Source organism: Thermobia domestica, chromosome 8 (genome assembly GCF_964235325.1).
Source record: "Thermobia domestica chromosome 8, izTheDome1.hap1.1, whole genome shotgun sequence".
NCBI lineage: Eukaryota > Metazoa > Arthropoda > Insecta > Zygentoma > Lepismatidae > Thermobia > Thermobia domestica.
The window spans coordinates 124359-148293 of NC_137461.1; the positions used below are offsets into that span (position 1 = coordinate 124359).

Consider the following 23935-nt stretch of genomic DNA (forward strand, 5'->3'; position numbering starts at 1 on the left):
CACAAAATTTCTCACGCCATAAGTATCAAAATTCAGCAGTAAGCGGTCAAACAAAAGTAAGGAAAAAGATTTGTCTGGTTAGACAGGAAGTTCAAGGCAAGACGTGGTGACTTGATCCCCAATTCTGAAAAAAAAAAAAAGCCATAAGATATATGACTGTGTTTGTGTAACTGGGTGCGAGGATGTTGTTGATCTCTACAGTAAGAAGTAAGACAAAGTAATCTGAAACATCTCTGTGTAAGACACTCACCGTGTTCTCCCTTATTTGACCAAAATTTACGTCACACAAAACCAAACCAACACTGAAGTGCATAATAGTTCATCAGTAAGTTTGCATACTTCTTCAGCAATAAAGCTAAAGTGTGAATGTGTGGTGGAATACAGGTCAATAGATGTCTTGCAAATTTTTCTTCATTGCAGTTTCATTTGTAATTCTCCAACTTGATTCCCCACTTTTACTGAGAGTAATTACACACAATCTTTCACTCAAAAGGCAAAAGTACATGATTTTAAACTACTACTAAGGGACACTTACATTTCAGAAGCACTTAGATGTTTAAAGAATTCTTTGTCTGTTTCAAATTAAGTCAAAAATACTTTTCCGATATTTGTATGTTTAATACATGCACAAAATAATCTGATAATGTTAGTAAAACTCGTTTGAACATCTGTTGCTCATGCGCGTCTGGAAGAAAATGTAAACCATTTCAGAACATAAAAGTAGCTGAAGTATTCTTATTTCTTTCATGCACATTAGGTTTTGGAACAATTGTTTTCTAGTTTCATTATTTATCTCATATGTGGAAAAATATGATGATTCTGGATTCACTGCACTGTTTTCTGTTTCAAAGCAATGGATCAAAGTGTAATAAAACAATGTACCAACATACGAGGTTAACTGAGAGAAACTGTCCTGTAAACACGATCAATGGGTCTAACGAAGACTGTATTGGATTAGATTTCGAGTTTAGCGTCCGGTTGAGCAGCGAGGGTATATGGGACATGGACCTTCAGCCTAACTCTATATCCGAACCATATAATATCCTGCTGGGAATAGATCCCAGATCTCTCACACCAATGACGCGTACGCCATCTACATGGGACCTCAAGAACCAAACCACAATAACCACCAACCTCATGTGAACGTGTTGAGTATAACTTTTCCTCAAATGAAGAGAAATTTATTAACGTGATTTGTATTGGATGTTTGAAACCGATGACTTGTGTGTATTTCTTTCCTTCAGTTTTACCTTCAATCTTCAAGTATAATTTTCGTTCATGCCAAATAGTGCTTATGTGCATTATTGTAGTCGTAATTATGTCTAAAGTTCTTTTGTAAGGTCCATTCGTTCAGGTCTAACACTTCATTGACATCATCTGGTTTTAACTCCAATTCTCATATTTCCTTCCCGAGATTAAGCAAAAATTTAAGCCTCATAAAACCCACAGTTAATTAAATGGGGTCTGTTAGTTTTAGTTCTATACCACCCATTGGTTTCTGTTTGATAAGCGTCGTACGAAAGGGAAAAAAGTGAGAAGAATGCTACAAGTTGTAAAGTAAGTTTCAGTTTCTTGTTTGTGGATACCGCGAACACATCTTTGGTGACGAGGGCAAAATTACTATTTACGTGGTAAATGTGGTGACAGTTACGTTCTTAGTAGCTGTATATAATGAATAGTATATGCATCTGTGTTATACTTTTATGTAGTATTTTCCTTTCAATCCGTTCTAACAACGCTATAAATAAATTACTAACGTTAGTTTGTTATCCTTATGCCCATAATTAACTAATAATTTCCATGCATGAATAATTAACATTTTCTTTTCTGTGATTGGTTATCGATCAATGTACTATTTATATGTGTTTAAGAATAACATATTAGCTAAGTATTTCTACCATACACATAAAAATTGTACTTGTTTATTTTGTGCTAATTGTACGCCGTATTTCGAACGAGATATATTCATGCATTTTTAATTTACATGTATGCTAATGCCTTTTTCCGGAGAAAATAATGTTCATATATGGCGATGGAACACTTTCTCGTTATTTTTTTAGTCTTAATTAGCAGTGTTCGATGTGCCTCGTTTTTATTTAAAAAATATATGGTATGTACGGATGGGTTGTCATAGGTAATCTTTGACTCCTTGTCCAATTTCAGAATTTTTCCAGTTGCTGTGCCTTGTAGACAGTATTTTATCATAACAGACAATGTACCATTTCATCTTTGGGTTTCTACACACATGTGGTAACTTAAATTTTGGTCAAATACAGTGTAGAGAGACGCGTCATATACAGATATGCCTCCAAGTATTTCGAATTTTTCCTTACTGTAATGATTAACAATTTCCGCTTCAAGTTACATAAACGTAGTCATATATCTTAGGACAACATTTTGCAGAGTTGAAGATCAAGAAACACCACGTTACAGGTTAACGCTTCCTGTCTGACTAATATTTTTTTTTTTTTATTAGTTTGCGCACTTACTGTTGGATACTTCAAATTTTTATATATGACATGAGAACTTTCGTGCTAACTTCTGCTATATACGAGGGTCATTTAACTCGAACTGGGAACCCCCTCACGATTGGAGACAAATGACGAACGTAGTGTGTTCCGTGGATGTGTACGGGTCAATTCAACGCTGCTGCTGTCCCATATTACATGTATGTTGCGAGTAGACATTGTTAGTGATTGTTGTTTGAAATACCAACCTAACGCAGTGTTCACGCCTGCAGAACAGCGTGTGTTTTATCAAATTCCAGGTGACACGAGGGCAAAATGCTAAGCCGATCCACAGAGGATTAGTATAGGCCTGTGGTGAAGCTGCTCTACCGTATCGGACAGTGGCGAGATGGGTTGCAGCATTTCAGGCGGAACGACATTCAACAAATAAAATACACGGCGGAGGGCATATTGGAACGGCTACGGACGAAATTCGTATTGTAATACTACGGACACTGCTTGATGGTGATCGGCGCTGGACTTGTAGTGAATTGCCACAGGAGCCTAATATTTCTTCCGGAACAGTGTTCTGCATGCTAACACAAGATCTTGGAATGTTGAAAATTGCAGCCAGATGGGTACCGATTGCTCTGACCGATTTTGAAAGTGTCATAGGTGGGAACGTGCGCGCCAACACCTTCAACGTTACAATGAGGAAGGTGATGACTTCTTGCACCGCATTATTGCAAGTGACGAAACGTGGGGAAGTCCTACAAGCCTTATTGAAACGTCAGTCAGTCAACACCCAGAATCTCCACGACCGAAAAAGCTTGGGCAAGAGCCAGCAAACTTGAGGGTGATGATGATAATGTCATACGACCACGAAGGCATTATCCTGCCACATCAAGTTCCGCAGGGCGTTACCGTCAACGCTGCATACTATGCTTCATATCTCAATGACCATTTGCGACCAGCATAGCGGCGCAAACGTCCACACCTCCTGGATTCTGGACCAATTCTCCTACACGACAATGGGGTTGGGAGATACTGGAGCACCCGCCATACTTCCCGGATATGAGTCCCTGCGAGTTCGATCTTTCCCGAAAATGAAAGTACCTCTCAGGGGAAACGTTTCAGGGACATTCCCAGCATTGTTCGTGCCTTAGGGCGCACTGTCAACACCCTCTCACAACGTGGGGCTTTGACAGGTATTTAACGGTTACCAGACATCTAGCGAAGGGTTCAACAGGCTGGCGGAGACTACATCGAATCACTGTAAGTTTCTTCAGGTGAGTGAATCACTACATTCTACGTGTGCGTGGGTTTTCTCCCGTTTCCTCCCACTTTCCTCATTCCACCATTTCACTCATCTCTCATCATCACCGTCTCCTTTAGCCTAACCGGCATAATCGTGGGACGTAAAACTCAAAGATTTCATTTCATTTTCACTACATTCCATTTCACAATTATATTGCCACTTCGAGTTAAATTACCCTCGTATATTGACTATCAACGCATTAGGCCACTTGTGTTTTATGGTTGAATTGGTTATTTCTGCTTATGCAACAACGAGATTTTGAATGATATGCTCTGCTGTTCTCATGGGCTCTGAAACACTGGCGCTTGCGCAATTGGCGTGTACAGTTGTGAAGGTTCCTTGAGAAACTGCTATTCAACTTACCGAACACGTGATGGGCACACTACATTTGCATGACTATACAAACACACCCTTTTTCAGCAGTAGTACGAACTCATAGATTACACTACCATTTTATGTGAGAGGGGGTGAAGTATTACTGTGAAAATGCTGATTATCCACCAGAGGAAATTTCGTATCTTTTGAAGAGGGATGGGAATTTCATCTCTAGACCACACTTTGAAATCATCCTCTAGCTCACACAACTGCGAATCTAATATCGCAATTTAACGTGAGATATTACTAATTTCTTTCCAAGGTTGTGTGCTTCACCAGGGATTGAATCAAGGAATACGAGTATTGGGGGCACGTGTTAACCTTTCTCACTTGAAAAGGGAACTTACTCCTTTGAACAGAGTTATAGTAGGTTTTATGATAAGTTGTATGGAAAGATGAAAAAATACATATTTTATCGTACAATATTTTTTCTATAGTATGTATGAAAACCATAATATAAACATGTCTCTTTCTATTGTCGCTTAATATTGTGCTCAGTCGGACATCTTACACTTACAAGGAAGTAATTAAAGTGGTACGCGTGAATCTCCATATGTTATATATGGTTGGGAAGGCAATACCGTTTCACCTTCACATGTGAAATATCTAGCTTCAATGGGGCCTGCAGGGTGCGTGATGACCATTTAAAGATTCGAGCAAGGGACGCTCCAAAACACCAGAAAAAGTGGACAAAATAAGAGGCTATGATACGATTAAAGGAGTAGTGGTGTATATAGGTTTAAAAGGTAGCTAATACGAATCTGACAACAAATGTTTATAAATCAAAATGGCGGACACATTCTATATATCTGAAATAGGGTATATAGAAACATTCGACGGTCGCTATGTATGAATCGGTTACAGCAGTGTAAAATTCAAAATGGCGAATCCAACATGGCGAAGAAATTGGAAAATCTGCATGGAACTGAAACATTGTTGTGGCAGTAAAAATTTCCTGTTTGAAGAGCAAATAAGTCGACAACTGTGTTCATGGTATCACATTATGCCGTTTACACTTGTAAACCTAGGTATGCAGTAGTACACACCCAAGCAGAGAAGTATCCCCCCCTCCTAAGTGCTCTAATTCCATTACTTGGGGTCCAGGCCATTTGCAGTTGTGAGAACGCCTACAGAGATGTAACCCAAATTATACGTAACTTTTGTGTGCACTGACAGCAGTTGGTAGCCCTTATGAAGGTGTTTATGCTGGTAAAATTGTAAAGTAGGTGGCTAACGAAACATTTCTCTATTCTAAGATGAAACTCTATGATTCGGATCGTAGTTTATCACTCCAAAGAACACCACATATTAATCTCAATATTGTTGTGTATGTAACGTATTATTTCTTTATATACTGTGTTTAGAGAAACAAAAATTCTAATCACGCATGAATCAGTCAATGCTTGAAAGTAGCTGAAAATATCAAATCTAGAACAACTGTTGGAAATAAGTTTGTAAATGATTGCCTTCATTGAGGGACTTCCTCCGATTCTCCTCATTCGAACATCATTTTCTTTCTGGAGGGGAGAAGATCTTTCTTGTCACATTGAGTATGCATTGAAATCAAAATTGAAACATTTGAAAAAGTTTCAACCCGGGTCCGCCGAATACAAGTTTAGTACGCTAATCACTTACCTAATGCGTCACTTCATCTTACATGTAAATTATTAGCTACTTAAAATCGTTGCATGTAAGACTATAGAAAATACTAATGCTCATATGAGGAGACGTTCCTTATGACTGTCACAATGACTTACTCGGGATTTCCTTGTTTAACTCAAAAACAAGTTATATAGACCTTCGTCGATGAGGAAAATATCACGAAACGTTCTTTAAGTTGATGCTACCTCATCGTTTTTAACTGCTCCCGATTTACATTACTACTATTCTTCCTCATCGTAACTTCTAATTTCCAAAGAAAAGCCGGCAGATATTATTTTCGCATTCTTTGTAGAAAAAGTAAGGGTAGAAAAAAGAAGTTTCATTTTTATCCTCCGTATCTCTAAGTTTATGTTTTTAATCTTTGTGTGAGAAATTTGTGGTATTTTGGCAAAGTATGAAATTCGTATGGAAGAGACGCAAGTTCGAATCCCGTCGTGGCAATTATTTTTTTTCTTAATTGGAAGATATTGTTTACGTAATTGCTATTCTAATTCTGTTATTACTTTCATATTATTATTGGAAAGTGGAGACTTGGCTACATATTTTGTATTATATGAAGCTTTGGTTATTCAATTTGATTTTATTTTTGATATGGAACGTATTTGAAATGGTGATTCCTTAAAACATAAATCTTTCTGGCAGTAGTAGTAGAAGAAGAAGAAGTTGTAGAAACGTAAGCAATTTCTTTGTTTTTGATCAGTCGTACTTTTGACCTATACTAACGATATTCATCAATTGTTCGCTAAACACGTTACATTCCCAGACAATACGAATCAAGGTTAATACTGCTGACGTCATCTTGTAGGTTAATGTTCTATTGCGAGTGCACTGAAGAAAGTTGTATAAACACAAACCGAGAGAAATTGAATATTTTCTGTTACCTTACATTGGAAGTATCAACATTAAAAATTATAAAAAATTTTATTAATTGCCCGACGGGAATCAAACCGAGGACCGCCTGAGTGTGAAACTAACGCTTATCCCCCTACCCTTATACATCGCTGTCAATTAAGTAGGGGAAAACTTGGTGTGAAGTGTCTTAATCAAATTGCACAATTTTACCATTTCAATGTTGTAAGACTTGTTTTGTTCAAGGGCCGCGGTGGCTCAGTAGTAGAGCGTTTACCTCTGGTGCTTGGGGTCCCGGGTTCGATCCCAGCCCCCGCCAAGTGAACTTTGTGGTGGACAAACACCGTGTGCGTGGGTTTTCTCGGGGTTCTCCCGTTTCCTCCCCGTTTCTTCATTCCACCATTTCATTCATCACTACTCATCACCGTCTCCTTTAGCCTAACCGGCATAATCGTGGGACATAAAACTCAAAGATTTCATTTCTTGTTTTGTTCACAATAAAATAGTGTGTGTTATGTAGAAAAAATATCAAGAGAATTCAAATCTAAATTGACAAAGTTAATTGTTGAAAATGAGTGTTTGAAGTAGTATTAGTGGATGCTGTTGCAGCATTTAGATATGCGGAAATTTAACGTCCTGCTTTAGGATCAAGGCTAATGTTATGTGAAACTACAGATTAAATATATCTCTTCGAGTATTTCTTTATAATTGTATTCTTTCACGATCCAGTAATATACATTGCAAATTGTCAAGTTCAACGTTTTATCCAGGTTGCTCGATATTGGGGAATAAAAATTGGCCTCTGAAAACGTGATGTGTGCACCGAACACTCAAACGTACTTTGTATATACTTTTTTCTGTTAATTACGTTATTTTGTATGGAAGTTCTTTTTGTGAAAGGTAGAAAAGGAAAAGTGATAATGCAAACAACCTGAAACTCAAGCTATTCCATTCTGAAAGCGTCCGTGGAATTGCGGTGGGCAACTAGAGACCTCTTGTCAAAAATTAGATGCCCTGCAGTGACGATTTGCTGTAGTCGCACTTCCGTTGTGAAAATTATACCACCAGCGACAGAGACGCGACGAAACGCCAATGAACCACAAAATTACTTCCCCATTAAATGTTAAATCTTCTACTCGAGATTTCCTTCTTTAACCCAAAAACGTTACATACACGTTTTTCAATGAGCGACATGTCACGAAACGTTCCTCAAGGTTGTCCTACGTCATCGGTTTCAGCGATGGTCCCGATTTACAGTAAAGTTCTTCTTTACCTTCTAGTTTCCAAAGAAGAAAAGATGGTAGAAATTAGTTCACATTCTTTAAATTATATCAACACATATCGAAATAGTGTGTGTTATATTTATCTAACATAACTACTAGTTTATTTTCTTATATTTGTATGAGGAATTGATGGTTAAGTGTGAGAGTAGAGAACTGCTATTACAGCGCCCCGGATTCGAATCCCGTCGTGGCATTTACTATTTGTTATTTATTTGAAGGGTTTGCTTATGTAATTGATATTGTAATTCTGTTTTTTCTGTTATTATTACTATTATTATTATTGCAAAGTCGAGACTTGGCTACATATTTTATATTTTATGAATTTTCTGATTGGGTTTCAAGTCTTTGTTGAATGATCAACACATTCCATTGTAGGGGGTTTGCCACAGGGAAATATCATCCTCTTGCCTTATATTTGTTTACTTGCACGATACACCAAGCCTGGATACTACGTTTCATTTTTCTATATCTACGGGAAATACCCTAGTTTTTGATGATCATAAGAGAGTAAGTTGATAAGCGATGAGATCAATGAACTTTGCTTATTAACAATATTTAAAATATCAGGTGGTTGGAAAAATCACGACGTATTTCGGTAAAATATGACAAATGATGATTTGTAGATATACTAGAGTTATTCGGACAATGCAGTAGTTACATCATGAATAGCTAAGATGTTGAGCGTATTGTGTATTAATATTGCTTTTGTTTGGTTTCGTTTATCTTACAACACATAAAAGATGGAAGACATAAAATTGCATGTTCACCGTATTTTATTGTTTTACTTCAGGCAAGGGAAGAAAGCGCGAATAGTGTTTGTCATTTTATTGTCCTTAACGTTTCTGTGTTTTGTCTCTGTTCTTAAAAAGTTACTGGATAAATTGTTACAGTTAGTAAAACGCGTTAAAATAGGAAACATAAAGTACTGAGGGAGGTTCGTTAAATTAGTTAACATTTAAGAAAACAATCGCGTGCCCTGGAACACCAGATTCCAGTCAATATGAATCAGTCCAGTCCAGTCCAGTCAGTCCAGTGCCGATTCGTTAAAAATCAGGGCCCAAGGCAAGAGCATACGGCAGCACCCCGTAGATATGATTGGGATCGCTAGGAAAGCCGCGAAGCGCCACCATGGTTGACATAAGACAATTTTCAGAAGTAAACCCTGCTTTTCCTTGATTTTGAGAACTTTTAACACATTTTCCTTCTTTTCTTTTATTTTTCCTGTCGACTTTTGCGCTTCCTTACTTGGGTGCCCGAGGCCGTAGCCCCGGTCGCTTTCCTTCACGGCACGGCATTGTACCTCTGAAGAGTTCGAAGCACTCAAAAGACCAATTTCTCACGCATGGCCCTGATTGTTTGTATGTCCTTTTAGTTGTCAATTTGAAGTTGAATTCTCTGGACTATTCTTTCTTCATAATACTTTATATTTCATCATGACTGAAATCAGAAGGTTTCACCATTATTACATTGGAATCGTAAAAGTGCGTAACTACTGAATTCATTGCACATCCAGGTTTTCCATTCTCCCAGAAAAGTGATGTCTTAGGGAAGTGGCTTAAGCGTTAATTTCATAATGTTCGTGTCGCGGGACCGATTCCCGCTGAGGATATGCCAACAACACAAAATTACGTCATCCAGATCAACCTTGATTCGCACTGTCTGGGAACGTAACGTTTTTGGACAAGAACTGATGAATACATAAGGACCAACACGTCTTTACTGTTATAGCATGGGCCAAAAATGAGTTCCTAGGAATTGTTCCTACCTGTGCATAAATTGCAAATAGTGATCGAACTTACAACTCTAGTCATGAGAATGATCCTATTTATGTCACCTTACTTTTCTACCTAAAAGAAGGGCAGAACAAAATGCATTAGTGTTATCAGCTAAACAAATATTTATATTCCATTTTTTGTTGTCTTAAAATAATAATTCTATCTGTAAATCCATAAACGTAATATTATTACGTTCATGTGTAAACGTGAAAACATCTGACATACTGTATATATTTTCTGTTCCTATGACTATGTGACTTTCTTTCCTTCTGTGGTAATAATAATAATAATAATAATAATAATAATAATAATAATAAATTAGTAACATAATTACAATACCAATTACACAAACATTGCCTTCTCATATAGAAAAAGTAATAATTTCCAGGAAGGGATTTGAACCCAGGTAGTTAGAATTGGAGTTTCTTGCTTTCGGAATTTTTCCTTAGAAATCACCGCAGTGGCACTTCATGTCCTTTCGACATATTCCAAACAATAAGAAATACCGAGGACAGTTAAAATTCCGACCTTGCTCTTCAGATTAATTCGAACCTCCAGTGGATTGCGCCTCATGATCAGAAGCAGAACGCCCGATATCATTCGGGTAGTGTCACCTGTTCAATTTGCTACAAATTTCTCATATGAATATAAGAAAATAAACTACAAGTTACGGAAAATAAACACAGAACTGTATATTTCTACGCGTGTAGATACAATTTAAAGAATGTGAGAATAATTTCTGTTTTTTTTTCTCCTTTGAAAATTAGGAGTTACGGTAAAGAAGAACTTCAATGTAAATCGGGATCATCCTTGAAATCGATGGCGTAGCCTCAACTTGAAGAACGTTTAATGATATTTTCCTCATTGAGCAATGTCTATTTAATTTGTTTCTGAGTTAAGCAAGGAAATCTCGTGAAAGTCAATTTGACACACACATAAGCATTAGTATCTTGTGTGTATTCTTCCACGAGACGATTTTAACTAGGTATTAGTTTGGGTGGAAGATGGAGTAGCGCAGTAGGTGACAAGTTAACGCATTGAATTCTATTCCGTAGACCCGGGTTCAAATCCCAGCCAGTCTAAAACTTTTTAAAATGTTTTAAATTCAATTTCAATGCATACTCAGTGTGAAAAGCAAGATCTCCTCTTCCCTAGAAAGAAAAAGATGTTGGAATAAGGAGAGTTGGAGAAGGTTTGTCAATGGAGACAGTGATTTACAAACTTATTTACAGCAGTTCTAGATTTGATATTTTCGTCTACTTTGTAGCATTACCTGATTCATGCGTGATCAATGTTTTTATTTCTTTGAATATACAGTATATATTGAAATAATAGATTACATACACAGCAGTATTGAGATTAATATATGATGTTCTTTGGGCAACATCCTCTGAACCAGAGAGATTCATCTCAGAATAGAGAAATGTTTCGTTCATCATGTACTCACAATTTTACTTTCATAAATACCTGACTCAGTGCTGCCAACTGCTGTGAGTGCCGAGAAATATTACGTGTAATTTGGGTTGCATCTGTCCAGGCGTTATCACAACTGCTATTTATCTGGAAACCCAAGTAGTGGAATTAGAGCAGTTAGTGGGGATATATTTTTGGGTTGGCTGTACGTAACATCCGTGTAAGAAGATGAGAATAAGAGTTTAGAATGGCTAATGATAATGTTAGAGGTCAAGGAAAGAGGGGTTACTAGGTTTTACGACAAAATACATAAGAAGATGGAGCGTAGGAAGCGTACTAGTAGCAACCTTTCAAAGGGTATATAACATACACTGATTTCCGAGTATTTCTTCAGGGAGGAGGAGGGAGTTAGCAGTAAAATAATCATCGTCTATGATTGCAATCCGTTAGCATCACAGTACATCCATGTGTGCTACAAACACTTCTATGCCTCCATTTTGGCGTTATTATATAGCAAACATGCTCCCTGTTCTTTGTAAATCACCTGCCCTTACTTGCTCCCTTATGTACTGCACGTATTAATCTACTACATGTGTAATGATCACATAAGTCTTTTCGGTAATATTTTTGTCCCGTTTGTCCGCCATATTGAATCTTTCATATTGCATTTTCCAATTTAACATTGCATTTATATTGCGAGACCACGAAAATCTCTATCTAATCTCTTTCAGTTCTAAAGCAGTATTTTGCACTTTGCCCGGTATCTTGGATCGGCCATTTTGAATTTATCAGTTTTGGTATCTCTACGTACCTAATTTCCGATTCATAACTTGTTTCTTTCTAAATCTGTACGTCATTTTGAATTGGGAACATTTTATGCGAGATTCGTATTCAGATGCCTTTTAAAGTTACATATACTACATCTCAAAACAGTTACTTAATAACTTATTATTTTGTCCATGTTTTCTTGTGTTTCGGAACGTGCCTTGTTTAAATCTTGAAATGGCTGTCACGCCTCCTAAAGTCGCCATTCCAATGAGATATTTCACATGTGAGGTGTACTCGGTGTGACCTTTACTATTTATATCCCCGTATATGCAGCCGAGTCAGCAAATTTTTGTGACGTCTTAGATCAAAGGTTAATGACCTTAACGCGGGATAAGTGACCTAGTTGTACCTAGGAATCTCCCCTCTGTATTTTGGAAGGGATACCTTGGCCCACTCCAAAAATTTTGGCAGAACCAAATAGGATATTCCCCCCTTAAATTTTCGAAATTGCCAAATCTTAAAGTTTGATATGGTATGGTGTGTACTTAAATAAGTTTTGTATGTCAATCTCGTTCCCTTTTATGGTTCAAAAATTACCAAAACTTCGGACTTTGCAGGCTATTGAACCAATGTATTCCCTTTGATGAGGCCTTATTTCTTTACATGATTATATAGGCGTTACATGGGCCCATTCTCTTTTACAAGACATAGGTATATTGGTGCACCCCTTTGAAAATTTGGGAGGGATACATTGGCCCACCCTTCAAATTCTGGAAATTGCCGAATTAAAAAATTAAGTATAATAGTATATGATATCAATATAGGTCACTATAAATTTCGGTGATCCATTTCGTTCCCTTTTACAGTTAAAAAGTGCCAACTATTAGTACGACCAAATTTTCGATTATTGAACCAGTTTTTCCCTTTGATGAAAATTTAATATAATTATATAGACGTGTCCAGAGGTCTATTCTCTTTCATAAGATATAGATGCATTAGTCCACCCCTCTTGAAAGTTTTAAGAGGGTACATTGGCCAGCCCCTTAAATATTAAACATTTGGTATAATAATATAGGACCCTATGATAAGTATTTAACACGTTATATAAATATGTACAGGGGTTTATTTCCTTTATAATACATGCATACTTTGATGCTCTATTTTTAAATTCTTTTGAGATAAATAGGACAATTTCTTAAATTTGGAAAGTACCAAATAGCAAAATTCGGTAAACGCTCTCTAGCAACTTTGTAAATTTTGGTGTTTGTCTTGTTCCCTTTTATGGATATAAAAGGGCGAAATATTCAAATTTCGAATGTTATTGACCTATTTTATGTTTATGGATAAGACTTTATTATCTTCTGTGATGAAATGAATGAGTACGTTGTTTATTACATTTCATGAGACATAAGCATATTTGTGCACCAATTTTAAATTCTGGAAGCGGTATATTCCTTCATTAAATTTTCGGAATTGTCAAACCAATAATTTGTAATTGTTCTTAGACTATGAATATGTATCGTTGTAGAAAACGGGTGGTTCAGCTTATCCCATTCTTTAAGTAAATAATTTTCAAATATTAGTATGGTTACATGGTCATTTATCTTCTTTAATGGGAGTATGGTTATATAGGGGTCCATGTCATAGGTACATTGATGTGTTCCTCTTAAACTTTGGGAGGAGTACTTAGGATCGTTGTACCTAAATTTGAAAAATCTGAAATGAAATCTTTTAAGTTTTACGTCCCACGGTTATGCCGGTTAGGCTAAAGGAGACGGTGATAATGAGAGATGAGTGAAATGGTGGAATGAAGAAAGTGGGAGGAAACGGGAGAACCCCGAGAAAACCCACGAGCACGATGTTTGTCCACCACAAAGTTCACTTGGCGGGGGCTGGGATCGAACCCGGGACCCCAAGCACCAGAGGTGAACGCTCTACCACTGAGCCACCGCACCCCCGTACCTAAATTTGAGAATTGTCAAAATGGAATTACGTAATATTCATTTCTGTACTTTTTATTGACTGATTTTTCCCGCCTATGCATAAAAGAAATTAAAAAATATAGAATTAAGCAATAAAAATATAGAATCATAAACCTGGAAGGTGTTTGATTCATGTTATTGTTCTTGATGATATTTAACACGTTATATGAATATATGCAGTATACAATGATTCATTTCCTTTTATAGGACGTGTACACTTTAACGCTCCTTTTCAAAATCTGTTGCGGTTCATAAGAACAATTCTTAAGGTTGTGAGTTACCTAATAACACGTTTCTAGACCCTACCTGGTTCTGCTTATTTCCTTCTAAGGTAAACAATTGCTGGAGGTTATTCACCTATTTGATATTATTACATGAGACTTATCTAGAACATATAGTTAAATACATGGTTAATTCTTATACTGAGGTAGGTTGATGCAATTTGAGAAGGTACGTAACACCATCCTTTAAATTTGGTAATTGTGATAAACAAAAATTTAGTATCATGTGCGAAATTTGAATGATATGCTTAATGTCCAACACTCGATTGATATGAAAGAATACTTTGAACTTCAGTCACAACTCATAGTCTAAAATCATTGGTGGAAAGTTATTTTTATTGAAATCTGATTGGTTGGTTTTTCGCTCGAGCTTTAAATTATGGACTTGAAATCTAATACGTAACCTAAAAAATTTTACACTTTGAATCTTAAGAGTTGTAGTTATGTCTCATAGTCTATAGCCAATATTTACATATGATAACTGATGTGAAACAACACTTTGAACTTTACTTACAACTCACTGTCTAAAGTGATGCAATCCGATTGGTTAGTCACTGACAAAATTACTGTTGGTGCAACCTGATTGCCTGATCACATTTTTAGGTGGAATCTAATTGGATGATCACTTAAAAATTTTTGGTGCACTCAGTTTTGCTTAAGGTTTTATCGATTGCTGTTTAAATATTTATTTCAAAATCTTGGTTTGAAAAGTTTATTTTTTTTTTTTTGTATTTTAGTTGAAAATTATGTTTTTGAAATTTTTGTTTGAAAAATTAGTTTGAAAACCATTCGTTTCAAAATTTTCTTTTCAAATTTTCAATTTCGATATTTTTATTTGAATAGTTTGTTTCGATAATTTTTAGGTACGAAATTTTCGTTTCTTTTTTTTTTTGAAAATTTTGAATTTTCTAATTTTTATTTTCGAAATATTCTTTTTGAAATTATTTTTTGAAAAACAAATTAGATTCAAAATTTTGTTTTGAAAATGTTTAATTTGAAAATTTTCTTTTGATTTTTTGTTTGGAAACTTTTTTTTTAAAGTTTTTAGTTTGACATTTTTTCAGTTAATAAATTATTGCACTCATTAGTAAAGAACCTTTTCGAAAACAACTTGAACTGTTTAGAACAGAAAGGGCTGGCAACAATGGTTTATCATGATGCAATAGTACATAATAAAGCGTGATATTTTTTCTTTAGGTTGCACTTGAAATGAAGAATTCAAATCAATGAAGTTGATAATTTTATTACACTGCACTGGTTAACTACATACATCCATACCAAATAAAGGAGCTTGATATTGTTGAGATAATTTATTTTAGTGTTATTGCTTACATGCTGTCACGTAATTGATTTAGAATATGCTGACGTAAGAATACCAAACTAAATTCACAAATCCCATTGAGTGATAAATTGGAGTTGTTGTTTTTAAGATTGCTGCCGTCATGCTGACATGTAATTTGCTGACTAAACCAGATCTACTAAACATAAAGATCACGCTGTGTACTAAATTCAAATTGATGACTCTGGTCCAAGAATCCTTTGAAAGATAAAGTTACGGATTCAGTTCTTAAGAAGCGCAATAGTTCTTGTTTTGATGCTTCCATGGGTAAATATCTGGCTGGTAAAATAATATTCTTATCATTTTCAAGATTCACTACGATTCTTAATCCAAACTTTGTAGAAATTATTTGGCACTTGCATTCTATAAGGTATATTCTGCTCTAAATCAGTAATGTTGGTAAATGAATTAATCAAATCACGTGTGTTTGTAAAGAAGTAGACACTGTAGAAACTATGGACAAGTAGCCATGATGACGTTATCATGAGTACTATGTCGATCGGTATTTATATATAAACGGATGTGATGCAGAACTGATGATGTTGCATTAACATGTTCTCACGTGTGCTATTGGATCATAATGAAGCAGTGTTGCCAGAACTTTTAGTTCCAAACAGTTCCGGCTCTTTTCAAAACGGCTCCTTACCAGTAAGTATAATAATTTGCAAACTTAAAGAAATTCAAATTTAAAAAAAAAACGTTCAAAACAAAATTTTCGTACTGAAAAAATTCAAAAAATTTTGAAATTAAAAATTATCAAATTAAAATTTTGAAACTAAAGATTTTCAAACAGAAAACTCAAATAAAAGTTTGAAACGAAAAGTTTTGAAACAAAAATTTTGAAACTATTTTTCATACAGAATTTTCAAATTAAAAAATCAAAATTTGAACATAAGAATTTTGAAACAAAATTTTTGAAACTAGAATTTTTCAAGCAAAAATTTCGAAACTAAGAATTTACAAAGAAAATCTTAAAAGGTCTTCAAACAAAAAGTTTAAAACCAAATTTTCAACTAAAATATACCAAAAATAAATAAAACTTTTGAAACCAAGATTTTGAAATAAATATTTAAATAGTAATCGATAAAATGTATGGAGCAAACATTTTAAAGTGATCAACCCATCAGATTTCATAAAAGATATTGATCAGCCAATCAGATTGCATCACCTATTAATTTTCAAGTCTATAATTTAAAAAGCTCGAGGTAAAAATCAGCCAATCAGAATCACTAAAGATAACTTTCCACCAATGATCTTAGACTACAAGTTTTGACTAAAGTTCAAAGTATTGTTTCATATCAATCGAATGTTGAACATTAAGTATCATTCAAACTTCCTGCCTCATACTAGAATTTTATTTACCACAATTCCTAAATTTTATGAATAATCTTACATAACTCTTCCAAAATATATCAATATGCCTAAGCCTTGAGTTAACCATTTACTTAAGCATATAATTATGTTGAAGGAAAGTCTCATCTAAGAACATCAGTTAAGTCAATAACCTGTGGCAACTGTTTGTCTTAGAAGAAAATATGCAAAACCAACTATGATCTAGCAAGTTTACCGAAATTTATTATTTGGTAACTCCGAAACTTAAGAAGTGTACCTATATACCGCAACAAATTTTGAAACGTAGCATTAAAATATACATGCCCTATAAAAGGAAATGAATCGCTCTATACTACCATATATCCATTAAACGTGTTAAACCTCATCAAGTCAATAACATGAATCGAACACCTTCCCGTGTTACCACGCATTGCTTACGTTTATATTTTGGTATTTATTTACCCAAAGGCGGGAATAATCAAAACCAATGAAATGTTCAGAAATGTATATTAGGTAATTTCAGTTTGACAATTCTCAAATTTAAGCAGAGTGATTCTAAGTATCCCTCCCAAAGGTTTAAGAGGAACGTATCACTGTACCAATGTCGCGTACCCCTATGTAACCATATAAGATAGTAAAGTCCCATCGAAGAATATAAATGACCATGTGACCATAATAATATTTGACAATTAGTTACCCTAAGAATGGGATAAAGTAAACCACCCAATTTTCTACTATGATGCATATTCATATTCTAAGAACAATAGCAAATTATTGGTTTGACAATTCCCAGAATTTAATGATGAAGGAATGTACCCCTTCCAACATTTAAGATTGATGCACAAATGTACCTATGTCTTATGAAAAGTAATAAACCTTGTACCCATTCCTATAATTATGTAAGATAACAAAGCCGTTTCAAAGAAGATAAAATATGTCAATATCCTTCGAAATTGGAATATTTATTCATTTTTTATTCACAGATGAGAACAAGGCATACACCATAATTTAGAATGGATCCTAGAGAATCTTCACCGAATTTTTTCATTTTTTAATTCCCAAATTTAGGAAATGGTCTTTTGTACCCTAACAACATTTAAAAAGGAAGCGTCAAAGTATACTTGTAAATGAAAGGAAATGAAACCCTGTACATATCCTTATACTGCGCTAAATTCTTATCAAAAGGAATAAATTGGATCAGTAACTTCAGAAATTTACATTTATAGCATTTTTACCCAACTAATGAATACATCAGGGATAAACACGTCCTTACTGCTGTAGTATGAGCCAAAAATGAGTTCCTAGAAATTGTTCCTACCTGTGCATTAATTGGAAACAGTGATCGAACTTACAACTCTAATCATGGGAATGATCCTATTTGAGATGTCACCTCACTTATCTACCTAGAAGAAGGGCGAAACAGAATGCATTACTGTTGTCAGCTAACAAATATTTATATTCCATTTCTTGTTGTGATTAATGATAACTCTATCTGTAAATCAATAAACGTAATATTATTGCGTTCATGTGTAAACGTCAAAACATCTGACATACTGTATATATTTTCTGTTCCTATGACTATGTGACTTTTTCTTTCCTTCTGTGGTAATAATAATAATAATAATAATAATAATAATAATAATAATAATAATAATAATAATAATAATATTAACATAATTACAATACCAATTACACAAACATTGCCTTCTCGTATACAAAAGGTAATAATTGCCAGGAAGGAATTTGAACCCAGGTAGTTCGAATTGGAGTTTCTTGCTTTCAAAATTTTTTCTAAGAAATCACCCCAACCGGTGATAAAATAATTTTAACTGTAAATCCATAAACGTAATATTATTGCGTCCATGTGTAAACCTAAGAAACATCTGACATACTGTATATCCTTTCTGTTCCTATGAATACCTTCGACAATATTACTTTTTCTTTCCATTGTGGTAATAATAATAATAATAATAAGTGAGAGAACAGTTTTGAGAACGTCCTTTTATATACTAGGCTTGCTCAGTTAAAATTTAAATTAGCACTGTTTTTCCCATTTTGATTTAAAAGCAATTAATGAGCTTCAAAAGCCGCTGACAACTGGTTATGGAAAGGGAACGCTCGTCCAGAACGAGTAACAACTAAAATAAAATAAAACCTGAAATACTGGTATTATTTGCATCTTGTATTGTATGTGTGTAATTTACATCCGACAAAATGATAAAGAAATCATATTGTTTACTGTGAGAGTATTGAAAAACATTACATTTTTTTAAATCAAAGGAATGCCGGCTACAATATTGTTGAAAGAGGAGGGTAGGCGCGCGTTACGAAGAAAACAAGCTTGACATTTTTTTTTGACAGGTTATTTTCTGGTTATTTTCCTTTGCCTGTGACTAGAGGGGAATAAGTTTGGGTTACCCATTTATACCAAAAACATAATTGACGGATTCTGTCTTACCCAATTCAACACACCCCTATATCTCTGCAACTTACTGACATAGAAAAAAGTCTATTTACCGTTAAAAGTTCATTGCAAAATGAACCAAAACGTGAGATTACATAACTTGATTTTTTCAGTTATTCCCTTTCACGGTGAAGGTTAAGAATTTTTATATTTATATGCATTTCGAGAATATTAAAAATAACGTACTTTGTGCAAAATTTTAAAAATCATTATAGCCTTTCTTTGTCATTATATTAAGATTTTCTGCTTCTTGTAATAGCAACAAGTTCTCGCAATTACTGAATTTTCTAGCATAATAATTGATGATATAGTACATAAATAACTTCAGTGACCTCGTACTTCAATTATCCCTTATACTAATGAATCTTCTTTCTATAGTGTAATATCTGTACATTATTGAACTCGGTATGTAGTAAAGGTAAGCCTGATATTATACATAAAATGTAGAAACGATTTGAGATAAAAAGGAAGGATATTCTCTTTGCAGAATAGAAATATAAAAACTCCCCGATTGCCCTCGGTTCCATATTTCTACAACTTTTCATAAAGCATACTATCATACTTCAGTTTATCACGAAATATTGCCTAATATCCTGAAAATTAAGATCTAATAACAAGTATAATAAAAAACTAGTATTTTCCTATTGTTCCTGTATTTTACATGGAAGCGATAGGTATTTTTGTCGTTTCTTATTATTTATCTCCATTTGTTTGTTCATTGAATTCGTTACAGATTCCATAGACATACTGTCTCCAGAAAACCGAATACGTTTAATATACGAAAAGATCTAATTCTTCATTCAGTTGAGAAATCGCATACTTCGAACGAATTTTACAAAGGATGCATTCAAGCACATTCGGCAACAAACGAGTTAACACATACAGGTGTAAAACCTTATACATGCCAAGAGTGTGGTAAGAAATTTAGTCATCGTTCAGCTTTCGCAAGACACACGTTAATACATACAGGTGAAAAACCTCATTCGTGCAAAGAGTGTGGGAAGGGATTTCCTATTATTTCATATTTGGCAATACACATGTTAATACATAAAGGTGAAAAACCTCATTCGTGCGAAGAGTGCGGTAAGAAATTTAGGCATAGTTCAGCTTTGGCAAAACACATGTTAATACATACAGGTGAAAAACCTTATACCTGCCAAGACTGTGGTAAGAAAATTAGGCATCGTTCAGCTTTGGCAAGACACATGTTAATACATACAGGTGAAAAACCTCATTCTTGCAAAGAGTGTGGGAAGGGATTTCCTGATATTTCACATTTGGCAGTACACATGTTAATACATAAAGGTGAATCTCATTCGTGCGAAGAGTGCGGGAAGGCATTTAGTCGAAGTTCATCTTTGGCAACACACATGTTAACACATACAGGTGTAAAACCTTACACATGCCAAGAGTGTGGTAAGAAATTTAGTCGTCGTTCACATTTGGCAAAACACATGTTATTGCATACAGGTGAAAAACCTCATTTGTGCGAAAAGTGCGGGAAGGCATTTAGTGAAAGTAGATCTTTGGCAACGCACATGTTAACACATACAGGTGTAAAACCTTATACATGTGAAGAGTGTGGTAAGAAATTTAGTCATCGTTCAGGTTTGGCAAATCACATGTTACTACATACAGGAGAAAAACCTCATTCGTGCAAAGAGTGTGGGAAGAAATTTATTCAAATTTCAAATTTGAGAAATCACATGTTAATACATACAGGTGAAAAACCTCATTCTTGCGAAGAATGCGGGAAGGCATTTAGTCGAAGTTATTTGCACCAGCACATGTTAACACATACAGGTGTAAAACCTTATACATGTGAAGAGTGTGGTAAGAAATTTAGATACCGTTCAATTTTGGCAAAACACATGTTAGTACATACAGGTGAAAAACCTCATTCGTGCAAAGAGTGTGGGAAGAAATTTATTCACATTTCAAATTTGAGAAGTCACATGTTAATACATACAGGTGAAAAACCTCATTCGTGCGAAGAGTGCGGTAAGAAATTTAGGCATCATTCATCTTTGGCAACGCACATGTTAACACATACAGGTGTAAAACCTTACACATGCCAAGAGTGTGGTAAGAAATTTAGTCATTGTTCACATTTGGCAAAACACATGTTAATACATACAGGTGAAAAACGTTATTCGTGCGAAGAGTGCGGGAAGGCATTTAGTCGAAGTTATTTGCCAACGCACATGTTAACACATACAGATGTAAAACCTTATACATGCCAGCAATGTGGTCAGAAATTTAGGCATCGTTCAGCTTTGGCAAAACACATATTAGTACATACAGGTGTAAATCCTTATACATGTCAAGAGTGTGGTAACAAATTTAGTCATCGTTCAGCTTTGGCAAAACACATGTTTATACATACAGGTGAAAAACCTCATTCGTGCAAAGAGTGTGGGAAGAGATTTACTCAAATTTCAAATTTGACAGTACACATGTTAATACATACAGGTGAAAAACCTCATTCGTGCGAAGAATGCGGGAAGGCATTTAATCAAAGTTCATCTTTGGCAACACACATGTTAATACATACAGGTGTAAAGCCTTATACATGCCAGCATTGTGGGAAGAAATTTAGGCATCGTTCAACTTTGGCAAAACACATGTTAATACATGCAGGTTGAAAACCTCATTCGCGCAGAGTGTGGGAATAGATTTAATTAAATTTCAAATTTGGTAGTTCATAAGTTTATAAATACAGGTGAAAAACCTTATATGTTCCAAAAGTGTACTAAGAAATTTACGCAAAGATCATTTTTGGCAAGATACATGATAATACATACAGGTGAAAAACTTCGTAGCGACTAAGTATATATATTTCGCGCTGTAGGTAGTGGTAGAGCGTTCACCTCTAGTGCTTCTGGTCCCGGCACCGATCCCAGCCCCTGCCAAGTGAACTTGGTTGTGTGCGTGGGTTTCCTTGGGGTTCTCCCGTTTCCTACAACTTTCTTAATTACTCATCATCACCGTCTCCTTTAGCCTCACCGCAATAGGCATGAGACGTAAAACAAAGATTTCATTTAATTTCGCGCTGTGAAAGGGTACTTACAAAAACGGTAAACGGAATTCTTAAGCAGTGCAATGAGCAGTTGTCAAATATTGTCGCGAAACAAGTGTATTTACCATCAGCTTAATGGTTATCTTTTTGCTCAAGACTAATATTTGAATTAGTTCAATTACGACCGTGTATGTGAAAGACAACAATATTTGCGTCATTCATTACTAGGAGCTTGAAAACAGGAAAGTTGTAGAAAAGAAAAGGTGAAGGAAAATCCAGGAGAAAAGGATTCGAAAGCAAAAGAAAACTACAGAAAGACGAGAATTGCAAAGAATAAAGAAAACTTGAAAACCTGTGACAAAATGAGAAATAAATCTGGGAAAACGGGGGAAAATTTGAATTCGTGCTGAGAAAAAATCAAACTTAGGATAAAACCCCAGTATAATCCAACACATGTTATCTCATCTTTAGGAAGTGAAAAGAAAAAGACTTCGTTTTAGATTTATTGTAGATACACAAATCGGTCGGAAACGAAGAACTACGATATATCATCTACTCCTAGTGTCTCTTTACAAGGAGTTTTGCTAGGAAAAAAATTGTAGTTCCATTGCAACTACGTAGATAACTTCATCAATCACTTCCAATTGCTTATTACTTGCTATCCGAGAAAACAAAGATTTCAGCTGACGAAACAAATATTACCTACGTTAGATTCCCACGTATACTTGAATTGTACTCAACCTAAGACGATATTCACACACCACTCTCAGGCACAACATAGACCAAAGTTTATAGGGTACATTAAACACAATAAAAAGTTCTATCTACAGGGTAAATGTTTTATTACACTATGGGATATATATAATTCAAAGTCAGAAACTAAATATCAACTAATGATTACATCAGTATTATGAAACCTATTATTTCACAAAATCCTTTTAGGATTGTTATTATTATTATTACCATTATTCCTTAAAACTTGAAGTTATGTACATCTCAAAATTTTGTAACAATCTAATTATTGTAAAATAATAAATATGTCAAATACGATGCATTGGGTTTTGTGTGACTACGTATACATAGATCAATAAAATAGTTGTAAGTAGTTTAAGATTCTTATTACACATTTTATGAGAAAAAGAAAGAGAAAAAATATTGCGGAAAATTAAAACAAAGTTTCCTTGAATTTTGCAGTTCTTATGTACATAATTTCTGGGAACGATTTATACTGGGATAACTGAGAATTCACACTATCACTGTTGGATTAAATTAGTTATAATTCCAAAGGAAATATCTTGAGATTTTTAACACTATAAGTATGTGGTCGAACTTTGCAAAATTTATATACATAGGAAAAAAGTTGAGATGAAGTTAATTTGGAGTTAGTTCGTTACAAGTTGGTTCGTGGAAGAAAAATTCTTATCGAAACAGTTACGTGCATGTTAGTCACACTAGGGATGTTAAACACATAGGTTAACACAATTACAACATAGATTCATAGAATTTTTATAGGTATTACAGAATATGGCATCTTATTAAGAAAGCAAGTGAGTTTTAGGAATGATCCAAAAATGGATCAAAAGATTGCAATCTTAGCAAAGAATTTAAAGAATGATCCATAAATTGCA

General features: G+C 34.8%; 1 protein-coding gene across 2 annotated transcripts in view; it reads left to right on the top strand.

The window, feature by feature from the left end:
* The window catches only part of LOC145692619 (uncharacterized), a 67602-nt gene extending 44191 nt beyond the window's left edge, over nucleotides 1-23411 (top strand). The window contains exon 3 of one of the 2 annotated variants that reach the window (XM_081767942.1): nucleotides 20022-23410. In XM_081767942.1, the coding sequence (XP_081624068.1) occupies nucleotides 20022-21933 (1912 nt within the window). In that variant the 3' untranslated portion in view covers nucleotides 21934-23410. Of the gene's footprint in view, nucleotides 1-20021 lie in introns of both variants that reach the window. The other variant, XM_081767943.1, reaches the window with a different exon arrangement.
* Nucleotides 23412-23935: the final 524 nt, after the last annotated feature.